The 14,554-nt window shown below is 39.8% G+C and overlaps 1 protein-coding gene across 1 annotated transcript in view; it reads left to right on the forward strand.

The window, feature by feature from the left end:
* The window catches only part of ARID4B (AT-rich interaction domain 4B), a 95,449-nt gene extending 80,967 nt beyond the window's left edge, over positions 1 to 14,482 (forward strand). The window contains 5 exon segments of the mRNA XM_035899663.1: positions 1 to 1,036; positions 2,952 to 3,062; positions 5,846 to 6,061; positions 8,336 to 8,482; positions 9,472 to 14,482. The exon segment at positions 1 to 1,036 is cut by the window's left edge and continues 26 nt beyond it. Of these exon segments, the coding sequence (XP_035755556.1) occupies positions 1 to 1,036; positions 2,952 to 3,062; positions 5,846 to 6,061; positions 8,336 to 8,482; positions 9,472 to 9,602 (1,641 nt within the window). The 3' untranslated portion in view covers positions 9,603 to 14,482.
* The last annotated feature ends 72 nt before the right edge of the window (positions 14,483 to 14,554 follow it).

A 14,554-nucleotide genomic window follows, 5' to 3' on the forward strand; every position in this document is an offset into this window, starting at 1 on the left:
GTAGTAGTGCCCAAGTCAGGATCCAAGTCTCCTGAAAGATTGCGAAAAGAGATGGAAGAGTTAACTGAAGACACTGACTCTGATGGAGAAGATGAAGCCACAAAGAAGAGAAAGGATGTAAAAAAGGAGGTAGTGGATAAAACAGCAAAACCACAGGTAAAACGTGGTAAACGAAGATACTGTGTTGTGGAGGAATCTTTAAAGACTGTGTCGCCTAATAGAAAGGATGAGAAGTCCAAAAACAAAGACTCCCTTAGTTTAGAAAACAGCAGTAACAGCTCCTCGGATGAAGATGAGGAAGACAAATCTAAACTGAAAATCACTCCAACTAAAAAGTACAATGGACTAGAGGAGAAAAGGAAGTCTTTACGGACAAGTACTTTCTACTCAGGATTTTCTGAAGTGGGAGAGAAAAGAATAAAGCTCCTAAATAACTCTGATGAAAGACTTCAGAACACCAGAGCGAAGGATCGAAAAGATGTCTGGTCAAGCATTCAGGGACAATGGCCGAAGAAAACGCTGAAGGAACTGTTCTCAGACTCTGACACTGAAGCTGCTGCCTCCCCTCCACACGCTGCTCCTGAGGATGCTGCAGCAGAGGAGCAGCTTCAGACTCTTACAGAAGAAGACATTTCTTTGCCTAGCTCTGAACTTGAAAAATCTTTGCCAGCTAGTGTGGATGTTAAACCTGTTGAGGAGAAACCGACTGAAGTGGGTGAAAAGAAAGTTGAATTTCCAAGCAGTGGCAGTAATTCAGTGCTAAATACTCCTCCTACCACTCCTGAATCGCCTTCGTCTGTAACTGTGACGGAGTCCAGTAGACATCAGTCCAGTGTCACTGTCTCTGAGATGCTGCCACCAAATCAAGAAGAGATACGGAGCATTAAAAGTGAAACAGATAGCACAATAGAGGTGGACAGTGTTGCCGGAGAGCTGCAAGACCTCCAGTCTGAGGGAAATATTTCTCCAACTGGTTTTGATGCCAGCGTCAGTTCCAGTAGTAGTAATCAACCAGAGCCAGAGCATACTGAAAAAGGTAAAGGAAAGGGTAAAGAGAGCTGCCTTCAACCTAACCAGCTCTCATTTTAGCATTGCTGATGTATTTTCATTCTGTTATGGTTACACTGATGGAAAATTAGTTGATGGAAGAAGTAGGAGCCTGCTGTCTACTTCAAATGCATGGAAATGGCATAATCATCTAGTGAATAAAATATAATCCACCAGGAAGTTTCTTGGCCTTTCATTAGGAATTATGATGGTTTCAATGAGGAATAAAGTATATAAGAATAAAGTTTGTACTGGACCTAGCAAGAAAAGCCCAGAGCAAACCATAGTACATTGTATAAGGAATATTTATTATAGCAAGACCAGGTACATTTTGAGTACCTTGCTTACAAGTAGAAGATACTGTTCATTACATAAAATTTCGATTCTCTGTAAGCTGTTTATTTGGGGGGAGAATGTGTCAATTATTGCATGCATAGGCAACTATTTCAAACTTGCATTTTATTAAATGAATGTTTTAAAAAAATACAAGTCAAGCTGATAACAAACATGGACCTTACTAGCTATGTTTCACTTTCAGATGTGATTTTGCAGATTGAAGTTCTTATCCTGAGGCCACTAGAGAATAGGGGATAATAAACACTGCCAACACTTACGCACGTGATGTCAGTGTACTGCTGCCTGCTTTTTAACTATTTGTAAGGCTGGATCCAAAAGCTTTTTAGTGAAAGTCACTGGCTCTTTTACAGTTCCATCAAAAGTATATCTGCTTTCACTGTGTTAAAAGTGCCTAAAAATTATTAATACAAAGGAAAAAAACACATGTCTGAATATAATCCTGAGATCTCAACAGATTTCGGTTAATGATTAACTGAATTTTCTCAAAATGCTCTTAAGGTGTGTTACCTTCATCATTCTGTTCATTCTTTTGAAAATATGAAACAAAACATGTTTCCTTAAGCAAAGGAGAGGGTTTGGAAGAGGTGAATATGTAGCCCTCAATAAATACGCCTGTATTGCTTTGTTAATTATAGATGTATAGGTTTAGAACTTAATTTGTTCGCTTTTTTATATAAAAGGAATTTATTGCCACATGAAAAAAGTGTTACACTATTGCACAATGTTACTTTACATGCATCAGACTTTTAACTTCCTCTCTGATTTTGTCAGCATGCTGCCTGTTTTTAGAAAATTTGGTTTCCTAATTAAATGGAAGTGTTACAGGAGTAATTTTTATTCTGTAAGTCGGGTGGTGGTTGAACAACGTTTGAACAGCTCCTAAAATTTGCTCTTTTTAACAGGTGTACTAGAATTCTTTTATCTTCCTTATCTATTTTTTCCCCTTGTAGTCACAAATACTAGTAGAATTCTTCCTTTGTTTTTTTGTTTGCCTTCTTTTTTTGTTGCCTTGTTTTTTATCTAAGATTTTTTTAATACTTTCAATTAATGTAATTACTGATCACAAATGATAGTTTCCATTTCTTCTCAGAGCTTCCAAGTGTGATAGGATTTTTTGAACATTTTTCAGTTCCAGTAGTTCTTGATAAGTTTTTCAAATAAGTGTATTCTAATTTAATTTACAGTATGTTGTGGTTCAGCCACAGCCAGCAACTAACCATCACTCAGCCATGTGAAACTAGGACAGAGTATTAAAAAAATAAAAATCTGCATGATTCAAGAGAAATTCTGACAATGTGTACAGGAAAGTTACTTGCAGTTGTCTTAAATGTGCACTCGAACCAACAAACTTTGCTTTATATCCTCCTTCACCTCCTCTTGTCAGTATAAGTAGAAAGCTAAGCTGTATTAAGGATAGGCAGGAACAGTCGCATTGTTGTCTACAAACTTAAGCTCTGAAGTGGGTTTTTTTGAGACTTCGAGAAAAACACACAGAATTGCAAGTGTTTATTTAATTTTTTTCTTTTTTTTTTCCTCTTCAATTATAGTCTCTGCAGGCCAAAAAAGACTTAAAGATGCTCAGGGAGGAGGCAGCTCCTCAAAAAAGCAGAAAAGAAGCCACAAAACATCTGTGAACAACAAAAAGAAGAGTAAAACTAGTAAGTACAGCAGCTCAGTGTGAAATGAAATGTGTGAAAGTACTGTGTCGTTTATTTGAATGATTTTAGGAGATGAAATCTAGAAATAAAAGATGTATTAGGACAAAATGTTCTCATCAGGGAATTCTTAATACTGCTTGAATGAAGAAGCTACTCTTGCTGAGTGCCAAAGTGTTTTGTCTTGTGTTATTTCTGGGCCTATTTCTAAGAGGTCCTTAGTATCGTGTAATTCAGGAAGACATAAGAAGAGCGACTGTTTCACAGTTTGTAGAATTGGGACAGGAATCTCTGTGGTGTGATTGCTGCATGTTTTAGAGGGGACCTGGATGAAATTATACTTTGTATGTTCTGCAAGATGAGTTTTTAGAGGTTAATATCTCTTCCAGTAGCAAATACGAGAATAATTCCAGAAAAATATAGGCTCGAGTTTCTTCCTATATCATTTGTTACATCTTCAGTAAATAATGCCGCTTTTGCAGCTTTTTTGTAGTTGTAGAAGCTAATTGGAGTAGAAACCACAGTACTGGGGAAGAGAAGCTTAATAAAAGCAGATGTGTATTAGAGAGACATACACACATGTGTTCAGGAGACAGCAAGATCAGTTACTGCCTCATCTCACTGTTACTAAAAAATACCAGGAAGCAGTCAGCTGGAGAGTGAAGCCGGAAGGATAGCTGTAAAAAAAGTTAAAGTAAGGATAGAAAGCATATGCTATGCCTTTTTTTCTTCTTTCTTCCTCCCCCTCACCCACTTTTCTTTCTTTTAACAGCTTTTACTAAAAGTCTGTACTTCCTGGTCTGGTATTTGCTTTCACCCCACCTGTCTTCTACGTTCATTGATCTCCTCTTCACGTTCCCTCATCCTTTTTCATTCCATTTCATTAATCTCCTTCTTCTATAATCCTTATTCCTTTCCTCACCCCAGGAATTAAAGTAACAAAACAAACTGAATTTGCAGAACTAATACACCATTTTTAGCCTTGCCATTGTTCCCTTTGATTTGGTGAATTTATCCCTTTTCTCAACCTATGTCTTTGTCAGGATGCAAGCACTTCAAAGCTAGACCTGTTTTTTCTACCGTGTACAGTCCTTGGTGTGGATGCACTCTTTTTGTTAGACTTCAGGCACTGCTGTATATAACAATGGCAATAAATAGATGAAATGTGGAGTCAGTTGTGAACAAAAAATGCTTTTTGCAAAATTCTGGTACATCAGTTACAGCTGCTTCTGTAGCAGCTTCAACTCTCACCTTTGCATTAAGCCAGCAGACAACGGCAGGGCTCTTTAAGCCAGCAGACAACGGCAGCTCTGCAGCCAGCCAAGTTCTTTCATACCACGTGTATCTCAGTGTTCAGTTTCTCCAGTGTAGATCTCCAGATCATAAACAGAACCAAAAGATACTCTCAGGGTTCATTTTGTCAACACCTAGGGCAGGCACAACTGGGGCATAAGTTTCTCTTGATAAATATTAATTGAACATGTTTTTATGAACAGCTCTTAATGATGGTGATTCTGCAGCTTCCCTAGGCATTTTATTCCAGTGCTAGTCTTGCGTTGAATTATAGTCTCTTGCCCCTGGTTCCTCCCCAGTTTTATTTTTGTAATGCTGAACAAGCTTCATCCTTTCAATCATTATTCATAAATCATGCCTTTTACACAGATTATTTTGTTACTCTCCTTTGGGTGGTTTGATTAGAAAACTGTGTGTCATTCAGGCTGTTGCTTTATAGTTAAAATTATTTCAGTGTGAAGTGAAGTTTTTCTGGTTTCGGTCAGCTGAAGATGTTTTTCTGCAATTAACGAATTTGATCATCATGTCTGAGGATTTTTATAGATGATGTCACACCAATTCAGACTACTGCTAGTCATTTTAGCACAAAAAGCCTAAAATAAATAAAGGTGACATAAGGATAAGAAGAAGGCCAATTGTTTACTCTCATTTCTGTTACACATGTCCTAGGAGTACAGTGAAAAGCTTGTCTGCAACTAGTACCTCTAAAATGGGATAGAGGTTTCTATGTATTTCATGCTGTATAAGAAATTAATACTAAAAAACGATAAACAGGAGATAGGACATAACAATTGGTTTTGCTAACTGCTTTAGAAAAAGTATAGCCCCATAAGCAGAAATACACGGATAATTTTTGCACCTACATTGACACATGGACTGCTTCTTTGCCTTTTTTTTCTGATGTAGGCAATTTATTTATGGATATGGTTCTAAAGCAACAAGCATGATGCTGTCTTGAACCGTTCAGAGAGCAGAGTGCACCTTCCCTATATGGACCTTGAGCAGTTGGATTGTTTTGAAGAATCTCCTTACAAGAAGTGTGTCTGTACCCCACCCCGTCACATTCTTGCACACACACTTTCAACACTATACGGACCAGTACTCAGGATGGGTCGTGGAGCCGCAGTCTGGTCCTTTCATCCACCCTCCAGCTCTGTTTGGTCCCCATCGGTCCACATAATAGCTATGAATCTACCTGCACAGCAACTAACGGGACGGTGTTGCAAGTGCAAGATTTCCTTTTCACAGCATGCCAGAATCAGAGGGGCCCCATTACATACATGATTTGTGGTCCTGTCTGTAGGCAGTAGTGATGCAAAGAGCTGTGTGCTGAGTTTCTCTACCAGGATGGATTATATCATTTTAGAGTAAAAGGATTTTGGTCAAATAAACTCTGTTAGATGAAAATCAGCACAGGGGTGGCTTCTGATAAGCTTTGGTTTGGGCAAGAAGTTTGCTTTGTTTTGTAACAATATACCTTACTGTTTCTTCAGCAAACAGCAGTGACAGTGAAGAGCTGTCTGCTGGTGAAAGTGTGTCCAAGGCTCAGTCAGCAAAATCGGTTTCTACTGGCATGAAGTCTCACCAAACCAAATCACCCGCAAGAACACAATCTCCAGGAAAATGTGGGAAAAATGGAGAGAAGGAGTCTGATCTCAAAGAACAGAATAATCGTTTGCCCAAAGTTTACAAATGGAGTTTTCAAATGTGTAAGTATTTTCTCTAAAACACACCTAGTGTGGTCTTGCAGTGTAGTATAAGACGACTACTTGAATTTTGTGTATTTTCCTTTTTTCCCCCTAAAATTATTCCATCCTCAGTTTGCTTAATTTTATGATAAATCCTGATTTAAAAAAAAAATAAGTATTTTTTTCTTTGCAACTGCAGTGCAGGAAACTGCCTATATTGCACTCTTCCAATACTGTTTTCAGATATGCCTTCTGCACTGACTTGCTGTTCTTGTCCATCCTGTGCAGACCCATCATTCTGGCATAAATGTTAATCACTGTATGTGCTTCTTGTGTTGGTATTTTCTTGCTGTGTTTAGTCCTCATTCTCTAGTTATTGTTCAGACACTTAAGTGATTGATCTGTAACTTTTTCCCCTTCCATTTTGCCTTAGTGAACCCAGGACATATTAACTGTTCCTAGTAATAAGAACTTTCAGTGTGTTTGTGTCAGTCAGCTATGGGTACACGTATAGCTAGGGGTGAGCAGTGTTGAATGAGTTATGCGTTTACCTCTCTGAAAAACGGTTCAGTATCTTAATAATGCCTCAGTCCTAATGCAGCTTCTTAATTGCCTCTGTGTGTGTGTGTATGCTATTGCAGTGTTATTTGTAGTGGGGAGAAAAGAGAAGATAAAATATTACATGATTGAAGCCTTCTTCCTCAATATAACAATAAGAAAACAATTGAAAATAATTATTTAAAACCAAAACCTTGCTATTTTTAGCCATCTCTCTTACAGTGTCTGGGTATTTGTCTAGTCAGCAATAAATTGTTGTCCTCAGTACCAACCACAGATGTATAGCATTGCATGAGTTGCTTTCGCTTTGCTTGTAAAGGTCAAATTGAAACTGTGTGGTGTGACTGATTTAAATTACTTCTTAAAGTAATCCATAGTATCTCATTCAGTATTCACAAATGACCTTAGTGTATATCACGTTTCTGCAGTTCGCCGAGCATTATGCTCTGCGTTGTGCTGCACTTGTGCTGTGTTCCTTGTGTAAAGCGGGAACAGGAAGGAGCTGGCACAGTGCAGTGTGCAGACACATATGCTGAATTTATTTTTTTTTGCCAGCAGCATTCTTTTGTGCCCAGGGAATTCTCCACTTAGCCAGCTGTTTCTGTGGTGAGAGAATCTGACCCTGCATTTTTTTTTTCTCTTCAGCCCTGAATCTCAGTGTTATTCTACTTTAAAAGTATTTTTCTCCTAGTAGTTCTTCAAGTTATATTCTGCTGCTCTTCAGGACTGTGTAATGTAATCGGTCCTCATTGTCGTTTACCGGCCTGCTAAGATTCATTGGGCAGATTTCCTGTGCAATTAAAGAGCTTTTGCTCCTTCCTTGGCTACATTGCACATACTAAATTTGCTTGGCAGAGTTTGGACTTTGGAATGCTATTTAACACATCTCCTGCTGTTGCAGAGGTCTAAAGACACTTGCAGCGTCTCTGGGCTCTCCTCATCTTCCCACAGCCTAATACAGTTGTGGCTTTTGGTCCTTTGATGCTACCTTCCTTATAGGTGGATGAAGTGTGTTCTGTACCCCACAGTAGTTTAAATGGTTCTTAAATGTCTTCGAATGGCGTGTCTCCAGTGTGGCTTACCTGTGGCTGGAAGGGACTGAACCGAGACAGTTCCTCCTGCCTGTGCCCCCACAGCCGTGTGCCATGCCATGCAGAGCTCCCAGCTGGAAACAGCCAGAGCTGCAGCTCCTGTAATGGCCATGTCTACCAACATCCCCCTGTGGGATGTGGACAAGGAGGTCCTGTATTGTTATATCTTATGGCCCACATGCCATGGATTCGATTAGAATGACTCCACAGCCATTCAGATTACTGTTGTCACCTGCTTGTTTTGTAACAACCAAGACAAGTTGGGCAAGGCTGACCTTCCTGGTGTATTAGGCCGAACTGAGCTCTAGCAAGGGCTCAAAACAACAGGCTGAAAGCTAGTTTTGTCTCCTATGTTTTCACCAGTTCTCTTAATATTTTTTTTCTTCCTACGGGAAGGGGAATGCATGCATTTTCTTCCTCTCCCACTTCTTTTTAAAAAAAAAAAAAAGTGTATCTGTGGTGGTGGTACCTTTTAAAAAAAAAGTTTTTTGGTAACAAACAGCAGCTGATGTTGCTGTTACTTGGCTTTTCTATCTGCTACCTCAAAGCACATCACTAAGATTTGAGTACTTCCCACTTCACTGAAACTCAGAAGTTTTTGGAAATGCTGCAATACAATTATTAACAGAGATTGTTTAACTTACAGCTGACTTGGAAAATCTGACTAGCGCTGAGCGCATAACAGTTCTCCAAGAAAAATTGCAGGAAATCAGGAAACATTACCTGTCCTTGAAATCTGAGGTGGCTTCCATTGACCGAAGAAGAAAGCGCTTAAAGAAAAAAGAGCGGGAAAGTAAGTGCTGGGAACTAAATTCTACTTTTAGAGGGTTATTAAGTTGTTAATAAGAATTGGATAATTTTTAGGGAGATGTGTGCCATTAGGAATGTGGTTTTGTTTTTAAAACACTATATACAGCTATTTTATGATATTTAGAAGGTATGGTTTAGATATCCAGTGACTACATAAGGGAAAAAACATTAAAAAGGCATGCAATCTATTTGATTCTGTTTAGGCAGAACTACTTTATACAGGAAAAAAAACACAGAAAAACAAGCTTTTCTAAGCATTGAGCAAAGTAAGTTTATTAATAACTTGAAATTTTTCTTCAAATTACAAAATAATTTACTACAGCATTGCTTGTGTGTCTAGTTAGTGTTTTCCTCTTACGATAAGTGATTCATTTTCTGAGTTTAAGGGAGACCATCAATTAAATCTCTCATTTCCCTGAAGCTGCTTTACCTTTTGCTGTAGGGAACGTTCTAGTGTGCCTACTTCTAGCAGCATTAAAAGGATTATTTTCTCCATGTCTTCTTTATGTGCACATTGAAGAATTCACTAAGAAGAAAGACTGAAATGCCACATGTAGTAAGATTTTATGGCTGCAACCACCACAGGAGAACTGCAGTTGCTGCTTGATTGCCGGAGCAGGGTTTATGGGCAGATTTGGTGCTGGGATGAGGCCCTGCTGATTCCCACACGAAAGAAAGGGAACAGTTGACTGGGCTGCGAGTGAGGAGCGAGCTCTGACTGGGCCCTTGATCTGGGTGGTCGATGAACCGGGGCTGCAAGGGGCAATGCCATGCTGTCTTGCACATAGCTGAAGCTGTCTCTCGGAGTATTTTGCACAAGAAGTAGTGAATGGAGGCTTTTTCCTTTTTAATTACTAGGCATTAGTTGCTGGAGTCAGTATATATGAGTGCTTATTGTTGAATGGGAAAACTTTTTTTTTTTTTATTGCTTGACTTGTAGATTTTTATAACCTATGTTTTCGTCCTGTGCAGGTGCTGCTACTACATCATCTTCCTCCTCATCACCTTCCTCTAGTTCCATTACGGCTGCAGTTATGTTAACTTTAGCAGAACCATCTATGTCAAGTTCATCACAGAATGGAATGTCAGTTGAGTGCAGGTGACAGCAGGACTTGCCAAAGCACTTTGCACTTAATGGCTGCTGAGGGCCACTCTTTCTTTTTTTTTCTTTTTCTTTTTTTTTTTTTATACTGCACAGTGGCACAAAATTCAGACAAGCACTATTTTGTATTTAAAGTTGTTTCTTGACAAGCTAACTTTGCACTTAAGTGCACTTTTAAGAAGAAAAAGTACAACAAACTGCTTTTCCTCAAGCAATAATTGTTTCCAACTTGTCTGGGAATTGTAAGTCTAGTGACTCGAAGGCCTTCCACTGTGGCAAATGGAGGCTGTTCACTGCCTGTAGAGACAGTACAATAAGCATATAGTTGTTGGGTTGATCTAAATCAATGTGGTAAGGCTTACGGTATTCCCCGGTATTTTGTTAAAGCTGGAACATTTGATATTTTTCCATTTATTTATGACAAATATTGAACCTATTTTCATTTGTACAAGCTAATTGTTTTTTAACTGCTAAGTCACCTTATAGTGGCTTTAATTGTATATGTCAAGCACATGTATTCAATTCAAAACCTGCAGTTAGGATGTTTGACATCAGTCCTGACAACCAAATACGAGGATTCCTTTAAAAAACAAAAAAAAAGACTGACTAATGTTTACAGGTTTGAATTAGGCTTAAATAGGTTACTCTGGGTTTTAAGAACCCATTAATTGGAATGAAACTACTGTACTTTGCCATTTTTCTATAAAACAGTATTTTTTTTTTAATTTTGATAAAATACATTATGAAAAAGGAAGAAAATGGCTAACAAACTGTATTAAATCTTAATGTATAAAGATTGTATTTAGCCAGTTTAAAGTGTATATTTATTCATAATGGATTATAACAGTTATATTTTTGTGTTTTCTTGTAAATGTTTCTTTTCCCCTAAAGCAACAAATATTTCATTTGTAATGCTTATTTTATTACGAGCTTCAAGGAGAGGACTTCAGGACAGAGTAAGGTGCGAGGTTATAATTTGTGGTTGCTGAGATGAACACTGCCACAAAAGGGTAGTCATTTTTAAAATAAATAGCTAGCTGAGTGGTAGACATTTAATTTTTTAAAATGCCTTGTACAAATTCCCAAACCAACTTCAAACTGTTTTCACTTGTATTGATTTTATGTTGTATGGATCCCAAGCTCTCTCCTGTTAATTATATACCTTTGTAAGACATTTGTATATTGCGGAAGTGTTCATTCAAGCTATTTAATACCTGGCACTGTTAATACACAGTACTTTATTGTACAGATTGTTTTACTGTTTTAATTGTAGTTCTGTGTACTTCTTTTGCCTGGGGAAATAGGGGCTGGCATGTTTTTCTTTGTTTTCTGGCAATACAACATGTAAGAATTCAAAGCATTTTGTTTGTAGATGCTAGAGTGTCAGAATCCTTTACATTTGACTTTTCTAAGAAAAGCATTTTCAGTCTTCGTAGTGTGTGCTTAAGGTTAACTGATTTTATTGAAAATGGTTTCAAAGTATTCAGAATTGTACAGGACTGTAAAAATTTGTTGACAAACATTGAAGGAAAAGCTTATAGAAAAAAAGCTATAAAATATATATTAGGTTCTGCAGAAAATGGAGAATTATGTAATATATTGTACAAATGTAAGCAAAGGCCTCTGAAATAAAATGCCATAGTTTGTGAATCCCTGATCTTGTTTCTAACGGTCTAATTAAGTAACCCTAGTGTGTTCATTAAAACGACATCAAGCTGCAGAATCAGTTTAGCAAATGATCTTCGATATGGTGTAATAGGCATGTAAAGATAAGCTAGAGCAGGTACGTTGGCCTAATTTTCCTCATAGCGATTAATTTGAATTGATCCTCTTTTTCAGCAGAATGGGAGAGCTTGGCCGATTGGCATCGTTAAGGCGGCACCAGTTGAAACAAAGTTGAATTTTGATTCATGTTAATTCAGGTAGCTTGACAGTGTGAAAGCAAGCTCCCAAAGATATTTGCTGACTTCTGGTATCAACCGCCTCAAATTCAGATTCAGTGGAAGTGAAACTGGAATAAAACTTTTAGTGCTACCTGCTAACATCATGTCTGGCTGTAGTTCAATTGACCAAAACACTGTTACACCTGCAGAATGATAGATGAGACTGATAAATAACAAACGATGGTAAGCTTTGGAAACATTGACTGTGTTATTAATGACCAGTGATCTGAGACTGACCGGAATAATTTTAATAATTTCAGTGGGGCTACTGAGAGGATATTTACATATGTTTAAGTTTAGCAGAATCAGAGTCGTAATACTTCAGATTTGCCTTTCAGTCTTGGTAGGTGTAACTGGTACATATTTAACTGGAAACTACATCTGGGCAAGCAAGAGCAAATTCAGCTCTCCACTCGCCACTAGTTCTTGATCAGCTCCCAGTTCTACTGCCAGTGTTTTTGCTTTGATGTGACAGTTGTTAACTCTTGTGTTCTATGAGAGGATTTGTTTGTTTACTGGTTTAAAACTGATCATTTGTCAGCTCCCTGCTCCCAAATTGAGTTTTTGCATAAATAGGATTTTTGCTGTTCTTTAATGCAGAGATTGTAATTTTTGTTGTACTTCTCATGCAGTTTAATGAGTAGTCAAAACCCATTCCGGATGTTTTATGTTGCACCTCTTCTGTGAAGTGTGTCTGCAAATGGTGCTCTCCAGGTTCGTGTTACTTGTGTCCCAGTGGTTCCAAAGGAAGGCACCTTTGGCGAACTGTTAGCCAGGCGATTTTATCCTGTGTTCCGCTGAGTCAAATCTTCACTTCTTTTCGAGTTAAGTATTGTAATGCAGCTTTAAATGTGGGTGTGCTCCCTGCTGGGCACACACCCTGTGCTTAGAGCTGAGCAAGTTTCCCAGTAGCAGAGACTGTGGGGCTGTGCCCACGCTCTTGAGTGCCTGCTCAGACCAGGACCTGAAAAGGCAAAGTGAGGCAAACTACCCCTCCTTCATTTACACCTTGGCTGAGCGACAGAGTCAGTTTCATGTCTCATGTTTGATGGTGTTGAGAGTGGCCGAGAGAGCAGGCAATCCGCATGTGCTGAGAGAAGGCATGCCTTGCATGGACGCTGGCTCCATTTCTCCCAACTGCCTTTATTTTCAGTCTCCACCAAGGCTTGTACGTACTTGTTTCTGCGTAGTTTCCATCATGCTGTGAAATTTTCCTGTCGCCATGGGGCTCAAACTCACTCTCTGGCAGAGTTCCAGGAGGGTGTATGCCTTTTGCTGAGCTTCAGCAATTGCAAGTCTCTGCAATCTCAGTTTAGCTGAACTCTTGTCCAATGTCATTTTGATGTATTTTGGTGGCTGAGCCTGTTCTGCCCCACCTGTGTCACCTACAAGACTGCTCTGTTGTGTGAAGGTAGGTTGGAAAAGCCAATTCCAAGTAGTGCAGCAGCCACCCACCAGTTTTTAAGAATGTGTGTATTCTCTTGGGCTGACTCCACTCATGAGGGTCCCTACCTTTCCCAGCATCCAGAAGGCCAGACACAGGATGCTCGATGCACGGGGCAAGACTAACACTTTACCTGTATTCCATAGCTGGATTACTTGTTTTGCCTTCATTTGGACATAGGTGCCAACAAAACAGCTAGCTGATGCTGGCAGTTCAAACAGTGCATAAAATGCTACAGCAGCAGAGCTGTTTGCATTTGCTTCAGCCTTTGAGTGCCCGGTAATTTTCTATGCCTTGCCAATTATTATCACATCATCTAGCACTTAAAATTACATTCTGGACAGGTGGGTCTAAAAGGAGATCCCGGTTAGGTGCCTACTGTCAGTTAGTAACAGATCAAACGTCCTTAGGTATCAGCCGCACTGTGGCCTGGGTTGGAAAATTATCTGTTGGAGAATTAACCTAGCAAAAAAGGGTCTTCTCCAGCTGGGTCAGTTATCCACTCCTACCCATGTAGCTGCAGCAGCAAGGTGATCCCAGAGCGCTGACCTCTCTCTACTGGCTACAGAGTGAACCTGGGGGAAGAGGTTCCTCCTTTTCCTGTCCCCCAGGCTACAGTCCTCAGATGCCCCGAGAAGCACTGGGTTTCGGGGATTTTTTTCATCAGAAAAATCCTTATGTGTTTTAAAAGCCTGCTATGGATCCCAGGCACAGACGAAACAAATGATCCAGGAGGAAACCGACTGCCCAAGTGAGGCTTTGGGATGATCTCTCCAGTGGCCTAATAACGCCATGAGACTGTGTAAGAAATAACCATGTAACCACCTGTGGCTCTGTGCTCTTTCTACAGCCCTGATCTGTTTGTAAGGCACACCAAGTCTGTTTCAGACCAACACATCGTGGAAACCATTTACAGCCCTCCCTGCTTTGCATTTCCCAGGTTTGTCTCAAGGCGAGCTGCTTTGAAGGGGGCTGGAGGATGCTTTCTGCCTGTGAACCCAGCACAAGGTCACCCACCTTGGCCGTCGTGTCCCTTAACAGAATAGTTTGAGGATGCCCTTTCCCCTGGGCTTCAGTTGTCTTTCAGCAGTCGGCGCTGCCTGAGCCCGAGGCAGCCTGGCACAGACCAAGCGTCTTGACGGCTGCCATTTCATCTGCGCTGAAGGACGCCGAGAACCATCTCGTGCAGACTTCAACTGGGGCTTAGCAGGGACGGTTGTGTGGTTGGTTTTGTAGTTGGGTGGGTTTTTTGGTTTTAAGCTTCATCCTGGATGTGGGCTGGATAGCCATCATGAAGGTATACTCAGCCAGGAAAGGATGTTGCAAGAAGTGCGTCCACAGCAACCAGGGACAAAGAAAGTTATTCTTTGTGTAGACAACAGCGCTGCTGTTTTTTAACCGCTTGTGCCACTCTGAACAACTTAAGTGACTTAAGTAGAAACAGCTTGGGAAGATGCAAGTTCTCACACGGTGACTTCCGTCTCCCCTCTCAGATGGAGCCCAGCACTGCGGAGCTGAGTGTCGGAAAATAAACAGAACAATGCATCATGCGATTCTTCCCGCCCC

The sequence above is a fragment of the Egretta garzetta genome, unplaced genomic scaffold (genome assembly GCF_000687185.1).
Source record: "Egretta garzetta isolate BGI_Z169 unplaced genomic scaffold, ASM68718v1 scaffold118, whole genome shotgun sequence".
Taxonomy (NCBI): Eukaryota; Metazoa; Chordata; class Aves; order Pelecaniformes; family Ardeidae; genus Egretta; species Egretta garzetta.